This window comes from Grus americana, chromosome Z, assembly GCF_028858705.1.
Source record: "Grus americana isolate bGruAme1 chromosome Z, bGruAme1.mat, whole genome shotgun sequence".
Classification (NCBI taxonomy): domain Eukaryota; kingdom Metazoa; phylum Chordata; class Aves; order Gruiformes; family Gruidae; genus Grus; species Grus americana.
Genome location: NC_072891.1, coordinates 27,503,348 through 27,523,906, shown reverse-complemented (window position 1 = coordinate 27,523,906; position 20,559 = coordinate 27,503,348). Strand labels below are relative to the sequence as shown.

The 20,559-nt window shown below is 40.0% G+C and overlaps 2 protein-coding genes across 10 annotated transcripts in view; both read left to right on the top strand.

Moving 5' to 3' along the window:
* IQGAP2 (IQ motif containing GTPase activating protein 2) overlaps positions 1–7,713 on the top strand; it is a 127,059-nt gene extending 119,346 nt beyond the window's left edge. For all 9 annotated transcript variants that reach the window (XM_054811089.1, XM_054811094.1, XM_054811088.1 and 6 more), the window contains 6 exons: positions 1,618–1,705; positions 2,587–2,799; positions 4,199–4,359; positions 5,213–5,356; positions 6,216–6,324; positions 6,801–7,713. In XM_054811089.1, coding sequence (XP_054667064.1) covers positions 1,618–1,705; positions 2,587–2,799; positions 4,199–4,359; positions 5,213–5,356; positions 6,216–6,324; positions 6,801–6,914 — 829 coding nt within the window. In that variant the 3' untranslated portion in view covers positions 6,915–7,713. The remainder of the gene's footprint in view (positions 1–1,617; positions 1,706–2,586; positions 2,800–4,198; positions 4,360–5,212; positions 5,357–6,215; positions 6,325–6,800) is intronic.
* Positions 7,714–11,645: 3,932 nt separating this feature from the next.
* On the top strand, positions 11,646–20,352 carry F2R (coagulation factor II thrombin receptor). Its single transcript, XM_054811086.1, has 2 exons — positions 11,646–11,909; positions 18,897–20,352. The coding sequence occupies exons 1-2, from the start codon at positions 11,822–11,824 to the stop codon at positions 20,090–20,092; spliced, it is 1,284 nt and encodes a 427-aa protein (XP_054667061.1). The 5' UTR covers positions 11,646–11,821; the 3' UTR covers positions 20,093–20,352.
* The last annotated feature ends 207 nt before the right edge of the window (positions 20,353–20,559 follow it).

Below are 20,559 nucleotides of genomic sequence, written 5' to 3'. Positions count from 1 at the left end.
CATTTGCTTTTTAAATAGTTTTGTGAAGGCTTCTGTGGATTTGCTGGTATCCCTGTCCAGAGGATGCTACGTAAGGTGCCTGGTCTGCGTGGTTTGAGCACGCAGGTGCTGCGTGCCAAGTGGCAGGTGAAGGGGGAGGCATCCCAGCCCCAAGTGGGGTATTTCTGGAAAACAGCAGACCTGAGCAGGCTTGGTACGTGGGGAGAGGAAGTGGAAATAAGTCTCATGTTTTATCGGCCAAATCAGCACCTGCTTCTAAGGCAGTGCATAAAATGATAATGCCATCCTATGTACGTTAATGTAAACTGTGGTGGTGACCACCAAAGACTACAAAGGTCGTGTCAGGCAGAGAAAGCCAGCAATGTGTTGATGTAGCCCAAGTGAACCAATGCTAGGAAGCCTTTCTGGTTTGGTTTTGTTATGTTTTTCTTTGGTGGTTTTTTTTTTTCCTGGCAAACTGGAGAGGATTCCAAGAGAGTTTGTGAAGTAAAAATACATTTAGCAGCAGTCCTTCAGAAGCTGTTGAATGCGCTAGAACTGCTCAGTGCAGTTAGCAGCAGCTCTGGATGAGCAAACTAGTTTCCAGGTTTAGCAGGTTGCCTCCTAACATGGAAGGAGCACTGCTTGAGGTCTGCCCGCACTGCTGGTCATTCCTACCCTGCTGCCCACTCTGTGGAAGCTTGGCTCGTACCCAAAACCACTGAGTATTTGGTTAATGCTGCCTGTATGTGGGTAAATTTTTGCCCCATTTCATTGCATTTTTGAGAACTAGTCCTGAAAACACAAACACCCCCCCCCCCCAACTTTACATAAGTAAACTATAATTTTAAATCAAGGTATGAGGTTTTATCACAGAAGCCTTGATCGTATTAGACATTTTCCTGGGAAACTTAAGCTGCATCTTCAAGTTTCTGTTAATTTTTAAGAAACATGAGCTCTATCTCATTTGTAACCATGTTTGCTAAAATAACAGAACTCAGTATCAGAATGTTCTTGGAAATATTATGGATGAAGAGGCAGCAGGAATGAGATAAATTCTTACCGAAAAAAGAACTGGTTTACATATCAGGGTGCAGCAGCTTCCCTTTTTTAGCAAGGAAATGCTCCATGTCCATTGCTGCTAGAGAAATATCTGCCCTTAAGTGCTGTGCATAAATGCACTGCATCGGATGTAAAACTCCTTCAGAAGTTCAGCAGGTTTGAATGCATCTGCACTTTATTCAGTAAATATGACCCTTAATGGAACTATGCATAGATCAGGCTTTGCAAAGATTACATTCCTATCTGCTGTTTTGTCATGATTGTAACTAAAATCCACATGTGAGTTGTTGCTTGGATTTTTATTATGTTAACAGTAAATGTTTTACTCTGCTAGTTGGTTAACTTTTCTAAAATAAAAGGGGGGAAAGTATACATGTATTTCTCTATTCAGACCTATGTAGAAGCCAGAGGTTCAACATAATTAATGGAAGCTCTGAAACAAAAAGCTAGGAAACATAAACATTATCAAGTATCCATAATATAGCGGAAGCTTGCTAGTTTTACTGTTGAAGAAAAGAAATGCACAAGTGATCCAGTGACAACTGTTTTGTAATACCCATGTATCCTTTTCAAAAGGACCAAAAGACTTATTGTGGATGTGATACGAGCACAGCCAGGGGATACACTCTTAGAAATACTAGAAACACCAGCCACTGCACAACAGGTAAGTGCTATACTGTGCCTGAATAGGGAAGAAAGTACATATTTTATTATAGCTATTTGAAAGCCTTAACAGATGTCAGACAGATTTCTCCACTGCTTTACAACAATGAAATTATTGTTGCTGGTTTTAGACTATTCAGATCTAGAGACTTCAAAATGTGAGACTTGCAAATTTTATTTTACTGCATAATCAGTGACAGCTTCAGAGGAAAAGAAAAATTAATTCTTGCTGTCAACTAGCACAACTAGAATAATATTTTTTCTTTACATTTTTTGTAAACAGAGTCTTTCCTCTCCTATGCTATAATACAATCAAATAGCCTGAGGCAAATCCTTCTGCTAGATTTTTTCCTCATGAACTTCAGTATCTTAACTCAAGTTCCCTGATACCAAGGTTATTTGCTTAAGCAATAGAAGCAAACATCTGCTTGGGGAGCTACTGCTATCCTTGGTGTGGGAATTGAGTGGGAAGAGCTCCCAGTCGAAGACTTCCCTCTAGATGCTGACACACAAAGCTACATCTCAATAATACGCACGTTTTGGCTTACCTCCGTGTGTGCGTATGTAGGGGACACCTGTGAGATCTGGACAGTCTTCCCATAACTAAGCGAAGTCATTGGGTCATCTGGCTGATTTTAGATCCATTTTGAGTAATTGAAATACATGTCTAGGTGTTGTGATTAGTTACTTAAGGTATGTCAAAAGGCACAGTAAATGGAGAACTTTCAGACCATGTGGTACGAGGACATAAATAAAGCCTGCACCTTGATTCTTGACAATCTTCTCTGAGAATTCAATGTACTTGAATATTGGTTGGAAAATAACTGGTTTGGGTTTGTTCTTTGGGGGGGGTTTTGTTTGTGTTGTGTGTTTTTAATGCAGGAATCTGAGCACTTGAAACTTGTAGAAAAACGTGCCATCTTAGACTCCAAAACTCCAGAGAAAATGAAACACAGTCAGTCTATTTTCGAAGATGGGCAGCTACCAATAGAACAAAAGAAAAGGAAAATTCAGAGAAATCTCCGGACATTGGAACAAGCAGGGCTAGTGTCTTCAGCAACTAAGTACCAGGAAATTATAAATGAGATCGCCAAGGTAAATAGAACATGCTTCCCTGTATATTGATGGGGTTTAGGCATCTAGCCTAAATCCATTTCAGCTAGAGATGTACAATATACATTCTCCAGAGAATGCTGTGCTAAATCACTGAAGTATCCACATAAGAAACAAATCGTCTTTGCTGACAAAAAGAGACAGTACTCTCATGCATAACTACCTGAACTGAATAACATACAACTGTAACTTTGTTATCCAAATTTGATCATGATGCTGGTTTAACTTTTCCAGCACAACGTGCTTCAATATGGCTGTCTGTATTTCCAAAGGAATCAGAATTACCCATCAGTGTTTCAATTCATAATTAATGTAGTCTTAGTAAGGTTTAAAAAGACGTTAAAAAGCCCAAAACATTCTCTGACTCAGTATTAACACTGATCTGCAGTGGCTTGGTAGGACACAAGGAGAATAGTGGGCTAACGTGGTGCCCATTCTGAGGTTGACAAAGCACCTGGCCTGATGTGTACAAATATACAAATTACACAAACAGGAAAATCCTGTTCCAAGTCCACTGCCAATAGTGGCCGTAAGAATCTTAGTGTATTGGATTATCTGTACTCATGAGTAATACTGGATTCTCTTTAATTACGCATGAGTAAATCACTCATAGCTCACATAAGTGACTTATGTATTATAAATATGTATTTTTTTAAGTTGCAAATATGTTTGAATATATAAATGAGTAAATTACTCATGTGAGCTAAGTCTCTAATATAATTATGTCATGTTGCACCTACTCTGAAATGCCATTTTAAAGCCCTGCTTGGTTCAGGTGTATGCATCGGCTTCTACTTGAGATAAAACCATTCTACATGTGTGTTCAGTGCCCCATTCTTTTTTATTTCTTATCTATAAGCCCAGATGCTTTGTTTTGAGCTGTTAAGGCAATCTGAAGATTGGGATGAGCCTTAGGACTAGAAGCTGCTTTTACTTTACTTTTGACTATCTCAACTCAACCAACACCTTCAGCCCAAGCTCTAGCTTAGCAGTAGCTAGTTCTTACCTCGTAGGAGCCCAAGCTCTCATTTCTTAGGCCTCCCACCAGAAACTAGCTGTGAGAAAGCTTCCGTTTATAGCACGAAGATGACGTCTTCCTTATGATTTCTGTCTGTCATGTCCTGGAGACCACAGCAGCGTTCAAGATAACTACCACTTGTATACATGAGTAGCAATGTGATTGTCGCCTTCTGTACAGTCATTTAAACTGTAGTACTCGCTACTAGTACTGTGCTTGTGAGTATTAAAGTGACAGTTCATGAGTTCATGCTTTCTCCCAGTAATTAAGTCTGGTTGTATAATTACAGATTTGAATAGTAATAAGCTGAGACTTTTTAAAATATCAAATTAATAAACCTATTGCATTAACAAATTTGTTTAGGATATCCGGAATCAAAGAAGATACAGACATCATCGAAAAGCTGAATTGGTGAAACTCCAGCAGACTTTGAACGCACTTAACTCCAAGACAGCATTTTATGAAGAACAAATTAATTATTACAACACCTATATAAAAACTTGTTTAGACAACTTAACAAGAAAGTGAGTTGAGTCTTCTCGTCTTTTAATATTTCAGTGTGTTTTATCAGGAAGGACAGCAGGTGTTAATCTGCTGTTGAAAGTTTTGATTGCAACAGACTGACAATCCATGGATTAAAAAAGTTCATGGGAGTTGTCCCTGTGACCTGAATCAAAACCTGGAAAGTAAACTCCTGCATTTATTTAAAGCTGCCTTACAGAAAGAGGCCTGAGATGTGTATGTGTTTGCAATATATTTAATTGGTGCTACTTTGCAGATCCATTAGAATGCTTTGAAGTCATGCAGCTTTGGGAAGTAATTATTGATTTTCTTCCTTCATTAAAAGGATTCAGTTTTGTCTTTAGAATGGAAAAGGGAGAAATAAATGCTTAAAGAATTTTACTTTTCAAGTATGATGCAGTTACTCGAGAACAAGCCCCCCTGCCAACGCCACTGAAGTGTCAAAATGAAAACACTTTATTGACATAAACAGGAGCTTCCCCAGTGCATACCTTATTGATCCAGAAATGAACTCTAATGGCCAACTTATTTAACACCTATGTCACTCTATGCTTGCAAATTGCTATTTCAAATTGATGATTGTGGACTCTTTTCAACCAAGGTTGCATTTCACAATAGAGTTTAAACAAGTGCTAAAAAATGTTCATTCAAAATCATTGCTAAAATGTTTAGACTACTCCCTGTATGTCAAATATCTCTCTAATTCTTAGGTTTATTTTGAATGTTAATTCTGTTCACTAGTAGGAGTTCAAGAAGGCAAAGAGTGAAGGAAAACTAAATATGTCTAGAAGATTAGTTGAAGTATGAAAGACCTGATAGATAAATGAAAAGTGATTTTTCTTGTTCTCTTCCCAGAAATTCACGGAGGTCAATTAAACTAGATGGAAAGGAGGAGGTGAAGGTAAGCAAGAAGCTGAAGCAGGCCTCATTGAAGTACACAGCTGCAAGACTGCATGAAAAAGGTGTCATCCTAGAAATTGAAGATCTTCAAACCAACCAGTAAGTGTGGTATAAAACAATTCAGAGCATTTTCCAATTTCTTAAGAGGGCTAGCTTTTATTAACAAATCTTTGCAATTTCCTGTGCCACACCTAAAATTACCTCAGACTTTCACATTCAGAAGAATGATAAAGCCTAATTGTCATAATTCATTTTTTCCCTTGTACCTTGCTATATGGTTACCTTTGGAAAATATTTGAATAAGCCTATTTTGGCATTAGCTTAGATGAAACCAGTACAAGTTTGTCAGCACACACTCACTGCTAAGCAGTTGTAGCAGGTTTGTTTTGGGTGGGGTTTTTTTCATTTATTGACCAATCACTTTCATATAACTGAGTAAACACCTGGTTTTCTGCATTTCCTCACTACTGCAAGGTGAATGGATGTGGTGGTTTAACATCCCTTTTGTATCTATCCATTTTGAGTCCACCGTAGTGAAAATTTTCCATCCTCTGCACCCTTCCATCCATCTTTTGCATGGGAAAAAAGTTTTCCAGGTTGCATTTTTTTTCCAAGCGGGCTCATCAGGCAGAGGAAGCCACAGGAGGCAAACTGAAACCAGAGAAGAGTGTGTATGCACCTTCAAGGAAACACTCAGGCGTGACAGAACAAAAATCTGGCTGCCCTGTTCCTCTGCTGTGGACGCTTGGTCATCTTTGTTCCCTGAACTTCTCATAGACCCCCCCAAAATAAGACTTGAGAGCTCTGTATTCCACACTATATGTACACCAGAAAGTCTCCAAGAAGACATTGCGGTAGAGATGGAGCGGTTCAGAGTTCTTTTGTGTTCTGTAGGCTTTTTCCCCAAAACTGTATCTGGACAGTATACATAATCAATTAACCTTCTTTTTGTTTTGAGGTTTAAGAATGTGATGTTTGATATCACACCTGGAGAAGAAGTGGGTGACTTTGAAATCAAAGCAAAATTTTTGGGGGTTGAGATGGAAAAAGTGCAGCTCCATTTCCAGGTAGTGTTTTAATTTTTTACTTTGCTATATAGTCACAGTTGCATTTCCTCTAAATATAGACTATTTCAGATTTTTTTTATATGTATTCATGAGCTCTTTGAGCACAGAGCAGTAGATCATGTGGGGAATTACTATATAACTTCTGTAGGATGCTGGACATAGAGTTGGGTTAATGTTTATATTAGGGCCAACTGTATGAAACCAAATGCCACATCCTTTCAGTGGCAAGGAGCAAATACCAAGAGAAAATATAAATACACAGAAAACCGTATTTCTCCTGATTTGCTGTTACTGACAGTCTACAATTTGGGATCCAGAGGACATGTAATGTTTTCTATACCTACCCAATAGTTGCTTGTAACTGTTTAAATGGTAAAGGACCTGGAGTTTGAGATAGTTATCGCATGATGAAAATGACCCCATCTTGTTGCTGTAAGGTATGAATTAGAGACTAATGATTTTATTTCTGATTACAGGATTTGCTTCAGATGCAGTATGAAGGTGTGGCTGTAATGAAAATGTTTGATAAAGCTAAAGTGAATGTCAATTTGCTCATATTCTTGTTGAATAAGAAGTTCTATGGAAAATAAGTGTCTTCAGATACCATGGCCTGCATCCATCAGTGGGAAGTCCACTCAGTATTTTTTGCTTTTAAACATCTGTTTGAAGTTTGTTGGATGCTTTTTAACTTTAAAAAAAAAATTAAAACACCAAATGTTCAGAGGAATGTACACAGTGCCTTTTCAGCATTGATAATGAAACCGAAAAATAGGAAATAGTTCAAACAGTTCCAGATTTCATTGGTGTTGGTACTTTCAAATCGAAATATTTAGGACACTCAGCTATTGTGGTTGTATGGATTTTAAGGTAGGCAGAAATTGAATTTAGTTGAATATATAAACCTCTTCCTATTAAAACATTTTTAAATGCCCTCAGATATATAATATAGTTCTTATTAGACTTTAAGTATTTACCAAAAGAAATTCTAACTTGTTTCTAAGGGATAGTTTGGGCAAATAGTTACATACTGAGCCTATTTTCTGGCAGTTGTCAACTGTAAAGCAAACTTATTGTGCAATTCAAAATTTTTATAGGTAATTATAAAGCGACAGTAACGTCTTGCTGTACAAAAATATATTTTGTGATTCATTCCTACTAAATGCACTACTGCCTCGTGTAAAACGATGTTTTCTACTTTCACAGCCTTTGGAGTGGCATTGGGGAAATCTGAATAGCAAACAGTTGTTGTTCAGTTTGAAGTATTTGAATACGTAAATTGTGCCTGTCTGTCTTTTTTGTAAGAAAATAAATGCAACAAAATCAGTATTTAGATTTTTTTAAATATTCTTTGGAGATTGTTCTATGTAAAATAAACGTTACCTAATTAAACTGGCTTGGCTCCTAAATTTCATTTAAAAGAGTCAGTAAAGTAGCAACCTAGATGTAGTAGTGAAAGATGTTCTATCACTGCTTTTATAAAATTGAATCTAATTAAGCTTGATGGTCCTCACAGTACACTTTGGGAAGGTCACTCAGTAGTGAAGACTTAATGGCCTTTATGCCACTGAACATGAGGACTCTGCTGATGAACTACCAATTATACCTGCAGACCAAAAGTGTGTACAGTAGGTAATGTGATAAATACATAAACTAAAAGAAAATATTTTCTATTCTCACTTTCCTTGTGACACATATTTTAAAAGATGAACAGTGAGGGGTTCTGGAATGCATTGTAAAAGCCAATATCAAGAAATATTAATTCTGAAGGTGCAATGAAACAGTATAAAGTCAGTGGTAGATGTATAAACTACAAGTTTAGTTGGTATACTGACCTGTGGTATTATACACACTGACAAAATGATTACACCTACTAGAGATACTCATTTATGCATGGCATAAAATTTGAACACTTGACTACTTTAAAACAGCTAATATCCCTAATTAAAAGGTAAACAGCTCCTATGTGCTTCCATTTTTCTTCTAGCTAGTTATGTATAAGCCATTTCAATGTGACATAAATGCTGCAGTATTAACTCTGGCTCACTTGAAGTAGCTGGATGGGAAGGTTAAAGCAGCACTTATTTCCAAAGGAAAGAAGTGAATTGTATATGATTAAATTCACACTATTTTGTTTCCCCTTTATTTTTTTGTAATGAACTTTTTGGCAAATTCTAGCTGAGCAGGTAGGTCTGTATAGGTGGGATGTTAATTATAAGACCAGTCTTTTGAGGTAACGTGTCAGAAGCCTGGAGTTCTGCTGGTTCTCACACTGGAGCCCCACAGCCTTTGTTGTAAGTCACTCCTGGATGTGCCTTTGTGTAACACACTTGACACGTCTAGTGACCGCTTAGTTCCAATGTGAACAGCATGTTCCTCAGTTATTTCCTGATGTACGCAAGCTTAGGAAAGCTTATTTAGTTCCCAGGTAATGACTCATGTGAAAGGTACAGTCTGTGTGCTAGCACTCACCTTTTACAACCATTTCTTGGACTTCCTGTTCTTCTAGTACACATCAAAGAGTAACTTCCATTTAATTTCTTTAAACTCTTTTTGAAGCTTTTTTCTTAATTAACTAGTTCAGTGTAGGGCCTTGACACTGAACAAACAATGTTCCACAATGATTCCTATGTGAAGTTTGCACCAAGTACCACGCGAATGAGCAAAGTAATTCTGTGCCCACCCACTGCTGTCCTATGCTGTGGACAGCTACTAAATACAACAACAAATAAAGACTTTTTGGAGGCTGCTGTAGGGGGCAGTTTAGGGTCTTCAAAGTTAGATAGCACTTGATGAAACTGGTTTCATTCATGAAATGGTCTTGTGAAAAGACTTGCATCACTGGTGCAAAACCTGAGGAAAAAGCCAGTACAGCTGAATAAAGCCTATGCATCAGTTGTCACCATAGGAGAAAATGCATCTTTCCTTGAAAGACTCGCCTATCTCTCAACTTTGGCTTCCTTAACTGGTGATAGCAAAAAGACATTATAAAAGCAAGTAGTCTTAGTCTGCTAGCCCCCCTGTTTGCATTTTTCTACTACATGTCTTTAGAGTTGACTAAGAGTGCTTGGCAACTAAGTTTTTTGGAACTTAGCTGTTTTGATGGGGCTCTGAAGCTCCAAAACTATCCACAAAATTGTGGATAGTTTGGCCAAGCAGACAGAAACACCATCACAAGCAATAGTTTTGTTCTGTTTCACTTTGAACTTATCTGCAAGCCTTCTTTAGTGTTTTGTTTTGTCTTTAAGAATACAGGAGCAACACAACAAACTTCATCTAACAGCAAATCTGAAGTGTGACAATTACATCTGATTTCAAATAATAAATGGACAACCCTCTTCTTGAAGGACTGACTTCACCTCTGAGATATGCTTCTAACCTCATCCTCTTTGAGCTGTAACTACCCACCCCAGGCATGCACCAGGGTAGTTGTATTGAACAGCAGAAAGGTGGCTCCTTTCCCAAATAGTAATGTAAGCAATCTTATGAGATAGTTACAGGCTTTTGTGGTAAACCTAGCATGTTTAACAGGAAAGAAGTTTTGTCCTGTAACTTGCTTCTGCCAAAAAACAAAGCTCTGAAAAAGGTGCAAGAAGAATTAAAAAGTGGTAACTGGTAAAAGCTTTAGAAGTCATGAACTCTTCACCTCTATTACAATGTTTTATTTAGAAAGAAAGTAGCAGGCTGACTTGTGTCACTGTAGGATACAAAAATTAAATTTGGTTCCCATATGCAGACAGGAAATTTAACAAACGTGGGGGGGGGGTTTAATTCACTTGGCTCTGCTTATAGTAATCTCTTTTAGAAAGATGAACCCTATGACTGTTGTTACATCTGCATCTCAGGTACTTCCTGCAGATACAATCTGAGCTTCCTTTTGTATCTTTCACAAGCTCTATGGACTGGTTTATGCCTCAAGCACTGGCTCACTGGTTAAGGCTTCCTGAAACTCACAAAATGTAAATATTGAAAATGTATGCTTTTCTGAGGTCTGGTATAACATTTACAAACACACACTTATTTTAAGAAAGACTGATACTTAGTTCACTTCTATTTTAGGTTTAGAAATTTTTAAGTGTTACCTTTGGGTATGTTTATAGAGCAGTGATACTACAAGGATGCCTTAGAATAGCTTCACTTTCTCTTCCCAAATAGATGAAACTACCTCTAATTAAGGTCTTTTCTAAACAGATGAAGAATAGTTCATGATTAAGTATAAGGTGCTTTGGGTGGGTTGCCTAGTGTGTTTGGGATGATAGAGCTGCAGAAAGGCTGGTGAGCTGTAAAACTTGTATTTATTATTTGCCCTTGCTCTACACAAAGTGGAGTCAGTTATAACAGTGCTGTAACATAGCAAGTGTTAGGATTGTGGGAAGAACATCATGGAGACATAGCACTTACTGGGAACCAGTACGTGCCATGAGAGGTATGTATTTTCCATGGTTTTTACTCTTAGTTAAGAGTAGAGGTCAGTGCTCCTGCAGTAATAAAGGCACATCATACATGCTTCCTCCCCCCTGCCCCCCCTTCCCTTTTTTTTGTCTGTGTTGTTGTAAACAGAAGGACATACAGTTGAGGATGGGACAGCATATCCTAGCAAACCAAAGAGTGTCCACTTGTAAAGCTTTTGATTATGTTACAGGCTTAAGAAATACAAAGCACTCAAACCACCAGTGGAATAAGTATTTTCAAAGAAAAGAGACTAAATAATAGCTGCAGAGTTACCAAGATATTTTCCTCCATAGCTTTCATATCATTTTCAGTTGGACCAGCTCTTTGTCCACGAGCAGCTCCGGAGGACAGAACAGGCTTTCCTGTCCAGGGCACGTGCCACCACCACTTCCTCAGGGGTCTTGCAAGAACAGGCATGAGGACTGCAAAGCTGGGTCATGAATTGCTTTTAGGTTGTCCTGTATTTGTAGAGCAGTCAGCTTACTGAACCCATGCAATACAAGCAAGCTTTGATGTGGTCTGCTTCATACAAAGCAGATTTATGTATTAAAGAGCTTTTCTGAATGAGCATGATCTTTCAGTTATGAAAAATCCAGATACTTCCACTGGCCTTGTAAGCATGCTCCTGCGGGGCATTAGCAATTTGGATTCTACAAAGCAAATCTGGCAAACTTCGCTTAGAATCATTCTTTGAGAATAACCCTTTGTTCCGCACCTCCTGCCTTCTCACCCTGCCCGAGCCCACGACCCCTTCCCATTTCTCAGCCGGGTGCCAGCGCTTGCGGCTGCCGGCCTGGCGGTCGTGCTCCGGGGACGGCAGCCCCCCCCCGCCCCTCCGGAGCGGCGCGGCAGGAAGGCGCCCCCGCCTTCCCTGCCGCCGGAGGAAGCCTCGGCGGCCCCGGGGCGGCCCTTGTCCAGCCCCAGCCTGGTTGCCAGCCGCCGCGTCTCGGCTGCATTCGCGTCCCGCTGCGCTGGCCGGACGGACAGACGGAGCGGAGGGAGCTCCCCGCGGCCCGTCCCCGTGTGCCCCCCGCCCGGCGCGGTGGCCATGGGCCCGCGGTCGCTGCCCGCGCTGCTCTGCGCCCTGGCGCTCCTCGCCCGCCCGCGCCCACCGCCCGCCGCCGCGGCCCGCGTCGGTGAGTCACCGCCCCCGCCCCGCGCGGGGGAGCCGCCGGGGCACGGGAGGGGGCGGGAGGGGGCGGGGGTCCCTCGCCCCGCCGGGTGTGAGCGGTCCCGTCCCCGGTGGGGTCCCCTGGGAAGCGGTGGCCGGGCACCGAGAGAGGAGCCCCCCGGCCGTCCGGCGAGCTGCGGGCGGCGGCACCGCCGTTTGCCTTGGCAGCGGGGCCGGAGCTGTGCGCCTTGGCAGAGGAAAATAAAATATGCCTTAGCGGACAGCATCGTTGGGCTGCACGTAGCCGGGTCAAGGGCCTCCCGCTTTGAAGTTTTAACTGGAGCTTGGGATTGAGTTTTCTTTGGCATCGTCAAACGCTGCTCTAGGTTTGCTCTCATAGCAGCGGCAAGAGAATAGGCTAAAACATAAAGTTAGCCTGGGAAGCAACGTCAGAGAGATCTTTTTTGAGAGGTTTGTGGGGGTTTTTTTAATAAAGGAAGTGGCATAGATCTGAAATGCATAGATCTGAGAAAGACACAATGCCACAGGTAAGGCTATTGATGGTGAAGAATAGTTTACAGTGGTCCCACGGCTAAGGAGGTGGCCAGGCAATAGCAAGTTATGATGGAAAGAAGTGACCAGGCTGTCAAGATGTGCTGGTGGCCTTCCTTAAAAAACTGGCTTTGCCTTTCATTAACAACTTCAGAAGATAGAGTGACAGCTGAATTTTTAGGTAGCGCAAAGTTTGGAAGATCTGCCAATAATAGTTCAGAATATCCACCCCAAGTAGATGACCTTTATGGTTATTCAATTAGAAATAGCACTGATAACACTAATAGCAACATAAGCTACAGCTGGTGAGACTGTGGATCCGTCTAGCTCAGAGCTTTTCTGACAGTGCAGATGCTGAGGAAAGGAAGGTAAGAGAAGACATGCATGCATGTAACCTCCCAGTTTCTGGTAGACGTACAACAGTACAAAAGGCAAGATTATGCACTTAGAGATCAGCAGCGTTTTTTTCTGTAGAATTCAATTTGACATTGCTTTCAGTCACATAGCGATCATAGTGCTGCTGTATAAATAACTTAGCCCCATGAGATGCCTGGTGGGAAGACTCACTTCAAGCTCTACATGCAGAAAAGGGCTGATTAGAGGAAGAGCTAAAGGGAAATTTCAGAGCGTGGCATACTTTGACTACTAAAATGAAGGCTGAAAGGGGACAGAGCTAATGTTTGTAATTATGCTGGGAGGGAAGTATCAGAGAGGGCAAATAACTTTAGTTAAACAACTTTTTGGCACAAGGACAAGTGGGAATAAAGACATCACACAGTCACGTTCATATTGGAAGTCGAAGGAAAATGTCCGTTTTAAAAAAAAAAAAGGCTGGTGGTGTAAAAGACAAAATATACATGTTCATGCTTGAAAGATTGTACTGTTGGGTGCTACTCTTCCAGTTTATGGAAATATTCAAACTTGTTTTGGCTTTTGCAATTATAGTCTTCATTAACAAGCACCCTGGATTACACTATTTGCTGCTTCCTGAGGAAATAATGATTGAAATAGTTACAGTGTTACATCACTTGGAAAAGAAAAATTCAAACAAGTTACTTCATGCGCAGTAGAACTAATAAACCCTGGCCATCTGAACATGTCCTATTCTCTCCTTGTACTTGCTGCCATTGTAATAATGTCATTTCCCCACCGTCCCAGATAACCTTCCCTGTTTCCATCACAATGTGCTTAATTCCCATTGCCTCTGCAGTGCTGTATCCCCAGGTCTGCTCTGCCCTTGCGCCTGCAGCTTCTCCCCTGCTTTTCCCGTGGTCCTTCAGTATCCACAGTTACCACGTTAACTGACCTGTACTGGTCCTGCGGGCAGGTGAAAAAGCAACAGCTTGGCAGTGGATTGGCACTAGGTGCTTGCAGATTATCTGACCAAGGTGCTGCCGAGGTGGCTGGCTGAGGTCTGAACCTGCCTAGACCTTCCTACCTTGGGACACCAATAGCCAGATAGAGAGATGTTATCATTGCTTGAAGCCAGCACCTGTGGTGAGATAGATTTGAGAAAGGAAAGCAAAAAGGAGCAGACATCTGGTTGCAAGAACACAATACTTTAGGAAATTGTGTTCAAATTGTTACTACATCACTCATGTAATACAATAATGAATTCTGTATAAACAAAGATGTGGGCTAAGAAGTTTTTTAAAAACAATACGGTGTTTATTTTTACAAAAACAAATAATTGTAATCAGTCCTACAAGATTGTGTCTTACCCTTATTTTAAATGTGTCTGGCAGGCGCTACGCATTCTGCCTGTGAGTACCTAATTTATGGGCCACTGAGTAATTTAGCTTCTAGATGCTTATCACTGCAGATTATACAAAGGGGAGATAAAAGAAGCAGATTTTTTCTTATAAGCCAGCAGTATGGGTGCAGCTGTCATCAGTAAAGCCCAGAAATCAGTATTAATTGTTGTCTAGCAGCACCCAGGGAACATATTTAATTGGGTTGAGTAGGAGCCTGTTCTTTAGTTTTCCACCTCACAAAGATATCCCTTGGGACATGAACATTACCAGTTTGTAACATCATGTCCAGATTTATGGGTTTTCAGAAATACTTTGAAGTTTTCTTCTGGAGCTCAAAAGTGCTTTTTAAGATTGGTTGAAGCTGTTACCTTTTTTTGCTTTCTGTTTCTTTCACAGAACAGTATGCACAGTAGCCCCTTGCATATGAAAGTAGACATAAAAGGAAATTATAAAATATCTCTGTGTAAAAAAAAAAAAAAGCAGTGTCTGTCACGTAAGCAGAACATGCATATGCTAATCGTGAGACCTACAATATGCAGTACTCGATGGAAAACAGCACAGTATAGATTATCAAAATCAACAACCCCAAACTTACTGAGCTTTCTACATCATTTCTCTATGTCCTTGTTGGAGAATCAGTGCAAAGATCACAGGCAGTAAAAGAAAATTTCAGGCAATTTGAGTATCATACTGATTCTACATAATTTTTGCCTTTCAGAGTCCTTATTGGAAGCAAAGAAAAGACTGTATGTATGGTGTTCAGTGTCCTGACTGCACACCACAAAGATAAAATCTCAGTGCTTTATCCTGCTCTTTCTTTGTTCTTAGTTTCTTAGTCCTGTTCTTTTATACCTATTTATATTTTATGAGCACTTTGATACAGCTGTTAACTGTCATATCAGCCATGAGAATACGATTAGTCATAAAAATAGTAATCCACCAGGTCTGACCTCTTCCAAAAGGATCAAATGACAGCCTAGCAAAAATAGGATGACTGAACATCTATGATCATTATACAAGCTTTACCTCTGTTTTCCTAACAGATTATTTGTATTGCTAAAAATTACTTAAGCTGTAGTGTTTTAGACAAGTTATACAGCTTTAAAACAGCTAGAAAGGAACAGCTGACAGATTCTGGTATAGCTGTAGCTATGTAAGAGTAGTTTTAAAATATTTCCTGTAGAGCTACTGTATTGGCTGTCTTGTACTATCCCAGCTTATAGGTAAAGCCCATTTCCTATTACTGACCTTTATGTTTATTGTCAAGGTTCATTAAGATCTTTTGAAATAATATGACATCATTTCATCCTGTTCCCTTCTGTGAATAAATCTCCGATCATCAGCTTTTTAAAATAAACACTGACACAAAAGGAGTCCAGAACCTCACAGCAGTAACTCTCTTCCTTTCTGTTTCAGAAAACATGAAGTGCGCTATTGTTTTTTCTAATAATACACAGACACTGTGTCATGCAAACATACAGGTAGCTTTGCAAAGGAAAAGAACTTATATGTGGCTATCAATCTTTTAAATAAAAATTAAATTGATTTTCATCAAGAAAGTTTAAATTCCCATTCTCTGTATCATCGAGTGGCAGAGAAATAGCAAGTTTGAGGTCTCATTGCATTTTTCCATAGAGCTGGCTTTCAGGTAGTGCCTCATGTCATCTAAGTTCAAGGTGGAGATGTGAGCTGAGCACAGGACACAGCATGGAGGTGTTGTTAACAGCATCAAAGTCGAATTCAACCCTGAACTTAAGAAGTCTTTGCTTATACAAAGAACACATAGTTTACACAAAGTTAAAGTATCATTCCAGAGAATTTTAACTAAACTAAAATTATTTATGAAATGTTTTTGTCCTGAATTATTTTAATAGGATTCTGCTTTTAGAAAGTTTGATAGTGGAGTAATGCTGACTCTAAATCCTTTCATCTAAGAAAGCTCTAAGTAAGTTAGCTCCAAGAATTCAGGATATAATTAAAATTATTCGCAATGTTCAAATAACTACAAGTGATAGCTAAGACAAAGGTCAGTAGTTGATAAAAGATAACTGGCCCAATTATCATTTTTTTCCTTTAGCATATTTTCATACTGTTCTAGATTAGGAGTCACTGACGAGAAATGGGTCAGGTTACCACCAAGGGCTTCCACATTAAGTGACTTAACCTCAGTCATTAAAGGTCGGTGACTCTGACTGGTTTCCTCGCTGGTCCTCCGAAAGTGAGGCGCTGCAGCACTGCTAGCTCGGGTGAGGCAGCGCAGGCAAAGCCCTTCAAAGGTCAGGGATACTGGGATGAGAGAGGTGCTTGCAGGAAGCACCTCAGTTACCACTTCATGCAGAGGTCATCTTGTGATGATTCATACAGTTCCTGACTCCAGACACAGGTTTACCCTCCCTCTCATCAAGTCCATTTATATCTGTGTTCCCCAAAAACATGCCTTCCTCACATGAAACCATGTCACTTCTTCATTTGGTGTTCCACACTGTTCTTCAGTGGTGGAGAAACCAAGAAGGACATGTAGACATTCGGGGACTAGGATCATCATTGTCTTCTGTTTCAGAAATTTTCTGCTTTAGAAATGACAGTGGAAAAACTATATATTCACAGCATTCAAAGTCTTTAATTCATAAAACTTGTATGTACTAGGGATACCAGAGGTACTGTTCAAGATTTTTTATCACTCTTAGCGATGCCTTTACCATGGAGACAAGCCTCTGTGCGTGAGAAATTAGGTTTTTTTCATTCAGGTGTAATTACAATCCTCCCAAAAGAGAGTAATACTGATGGTGTCAGTTGTGACAGATTTCTATTGCAATGATCATTAAGTACTGGAAATAACCTACCTATTTGATGTCAGCCACAAGGTGAAGTTAGAGGTGATAAATACAACTTGTGCTGGACCTGAACTGCTGAACTAGGAGCTGACTCCTTCATCCATCCAACTGCTTGGACTAAACTTTTAGAGTAAGGTTAAAGATTAAGGATCTCTAGTTTTGCCTTTTGTTAATGTTCTCTTTTAGACGGCAGAATATCGGTTTAGTGCCCTCTGTGGAAACACTGAATCTCACATACTTCTGTGCATTTGTGTTTCAGTAAAGGTACTAAATTGTACCTACTGCAGTCTATGCAACAAGCTCCCAGGCTGAAATTCTCATCCAGCATCTTTTTCCTGGCCTGCAGAGGTTGCAATCTAGTCACTTTGCATACGAAAACCATTATCTCAAACACTTCCCCTCTTTTGTCCCCTCTGCCCTCAAGAGTGCTGCTTGTGACACAGCATGATATGTACAGTGCAGCAGCTTTAAAAAATCCCCAGATTTCCCTACTACTCCTCTGATCTGCCCCCCACAGTCAAGTCTTAATTTCACTAAAATTCAAGCTGGGCAGGGCCCTTCTCGCACAGCCTGTGCACAAAGGGAGGTAACTGCCTGCTTAAAGCTGCAGCCACTCCTCTCTTTGCCATCTGCTTCCTTCAGACACTTTTGTTCTCATCTGCATAAAAAAATTGGTTTGAATTACTGTAGAACAAATAATTGCTTCTAATGAGTAGCATCTTAGACAGGTGAATCATGCCTATGTAGTTTCAGCTCATAGATTTAAGCTAACACACCTTCATTTTTATTTTAGTTGTCTAGGATTCAACAAAGGATCAGTTGCACAGCTAAGTGGATTAATGTTTACTTCAGTAGTAGTAACTCTGTCGCTTCTGTCTGCCCATGACTAGATTAAGACGAAGCTGAAAATGACAGTCTTCCAAAATAATTCACCATACAAACAACTTTTCTGAAATAATGTCTGAAGTAGCTCTTCTCATTGGGTTTGGTTTTTTTACATAAATAAACCCATACCACACATTAAACACTTCGTAACGCTAAATTACTAACTCGTTACAGCTACATTCAAAAAGCAGAGATACCCTGCCCTGACACTTTTCTTCTGTCACAGCCACCCAGCCATGCTGCAGAAGACGCTGCTGTAGAGGAGACACTAGTGGCAGGTTTCGGAAGTGCCCCGAGGGCACGCTGGGCACACTGGACACAGTGCTGTCCTCGATGATGCATGCTGTGGGATAGGACAAGTAGAACCGGGGAAGTGTTTCAGTGCAATCTGTGGCTACCGTCTGATACAAGCAAAAGGTTGATCCCTGTCCACCTTGAACATTGCATGCAGACTTCTTCCATGTCTCTTGACGGGGTCCATCGCATTGAGTAAGATGTCTCCAGAGCACAAGGGAATATTTCAGTAACTTGGTGTTTTAATTGCACTTTTAACTTTTTGTTATTTTGGTGATGAGTACTTCTAATGGGAATTTTGTGTATGAATACTAGTATTTATCTCAGCACCTCATTTCTTACAAACCGTATGAACAGTCTGGCAAAGACAGTTCAAGGGTGGCAAATTTACTGTTGTATTTGTATTAAAGTAGCCCAAAGAGGACATAGATGAGATTGGGTCCCTAAGCACAGATAGAGTTCATGTCATAAAAAGCTTCCCAGCTAAGAGATAGGAGACATAGGAGGACATCTCACCAAAACTTGTAACGGAAGCTAAAATAAAAAGGGCTGGACTAACATCTGTGGGCTGTCTGCACTTTGAATCATTTGTGTTACTAATATGATCTTCGCTTTCCTTTTTGAAAGATGTTTTCACTTCCCCATAGCACGTAAGCATTTGCTTATTAATCTTAATACTTTCTTATTTTTCAGCCTTCCCACATAACGGCAGCATACCGTGGGTCAGAACTTTTGTATACTCTTTTGTAAGTTCGGAGAATGACCCTCTACCTACTGATGGTGATACTGAAAATAACGTGGAAGCTGGATCAGGAGCCACCAATCAGACCAGATCGTTCCTACATGAACAAGGAACAGTGTCAGCGCAGACAGAAAGATACCTCACTAGTCCGTGGCTGACGCGTTTTGTTCCCTCAATGTACACCTTAGTGCTTGTGCTGAGTCTCCCTCTGAACGTTACAGCAATACTCGTGTTTCTGAAGAAAATGAAAATTGAAAAGCCAGCTGTAGTGTACATGCTGAATTTGGCCCTTGCAGATGTCCTGTTTGTAAGTGTGCTTCCTTTTAAGATTGTGTATCACTTTTCTGGAAACAACTGGGTTTTTGGACCTCATATGTGCCGTTTCATCACTGCTGCCTTCTACTGTAACATGTATTGTTCAATTATGCTTATGACAAGCATAAGCTTTGATCGCTTCTTGGCAGTGGTGTATCCCATGCAGTCTCTTGCGTGGCGTACGTTAACACGTGCCTCACTGATTTGTTTCATCATATGGCTTGTAGCAATAGCTGCGGTTATACCTTTTCTCATCAGAGAACAAACGATGGAAATAGCCAAGTTGAATATAACTACTTGTCACGATGTGCTAAGAGAATCTGAACTTCGCAGCTTTTATCTCCATTTCTTCTCCATCTTCTCTTCTGTGTTTTTTGTAGTTCCATTTATAATTTCTACTGTCTGTTACGTGTGTATCATTCGATGTCTAAGTTCTTCTACCATTGTCGAAAAACAAAATAAGAAGACGCGTGCCTTGCTCTTGTGTGTGGCTGTTTTTTCTGTTTTTGTTATTTGCTTTGGACCAACAAATGTCGTCCTATTAATCCATTATATCCATTTTTCTTATGACAACAGCTTAGAGTATCTCTACTTTGTCTATCTACTCTGTGTTTGTATCAGCAGCGTTAGCTGTTGCATTGACCCCTTTATTTACTACTATGCTTCTTCTCAGTATCAAAGACAACTTTGCAGTCTCTTCAATTGTAAAAAGACTTCCGATCCTAACAGTAGTAACAGCAGTGGCCAGTCAATGTCTACCAGTAGTAGAAGGGCCACATGCTCTACTAATGTGAATAACAGTGTCTACAGGAAATTACTAGCAATGCATTGAGATAATGTGTATTACACGTGCTTATTTTTTGATAATTTTGGGGAAAACAAAACTGTGTTATATCCAAGAAATGCAAAACCTTAAACCAAGTTGTTGTACAATACATAGTTCTACGTATTCATTATAGTAATGCACAATTCAAATTATAACTCTGTATATGTATATATGCAATATATGTAAATAGGTTAATGTAGAGGGGAAAAGTAATTTCTTAATAGTTGTTGAGTGGTTTTCAAATAAACTCATTGTTTTCAGACAAATCCTTTGCATTGTTAGTTCAGTTTATTGCAGGGGTTTTATGAAATCCCATTTTAGGATTTTGAATTGTATCAGGTTGATTAAATTCTTACTTATGAAACCACTTCATCTATCCAGTAATTCCTGAAGAAAGTGAAAATACCTTTCCAGGCTTTTTTTTTTTTCCTATTTGTGTCGCCTGTCGTTGGCGTGACAACCTGGTTCAGGAA

Bases quoted from the DNA above. Each gene is read 5' to 3' on its own strand.
- F2R (XM_054811086.1), top strand. From the start codon at position 11,822: ATGGGCCCGCGGTCGCTGCCCGCGCTGCTCTGCGCCCTGGCGCTCCTC. The intron at 11,910-18,896 runs GTGAGTCACCGC...CTTATTTTTCAG, and splicing joins CGCCGCCGCGGCCCGCGTCG to CCTTCCCACATAACGGCAGC.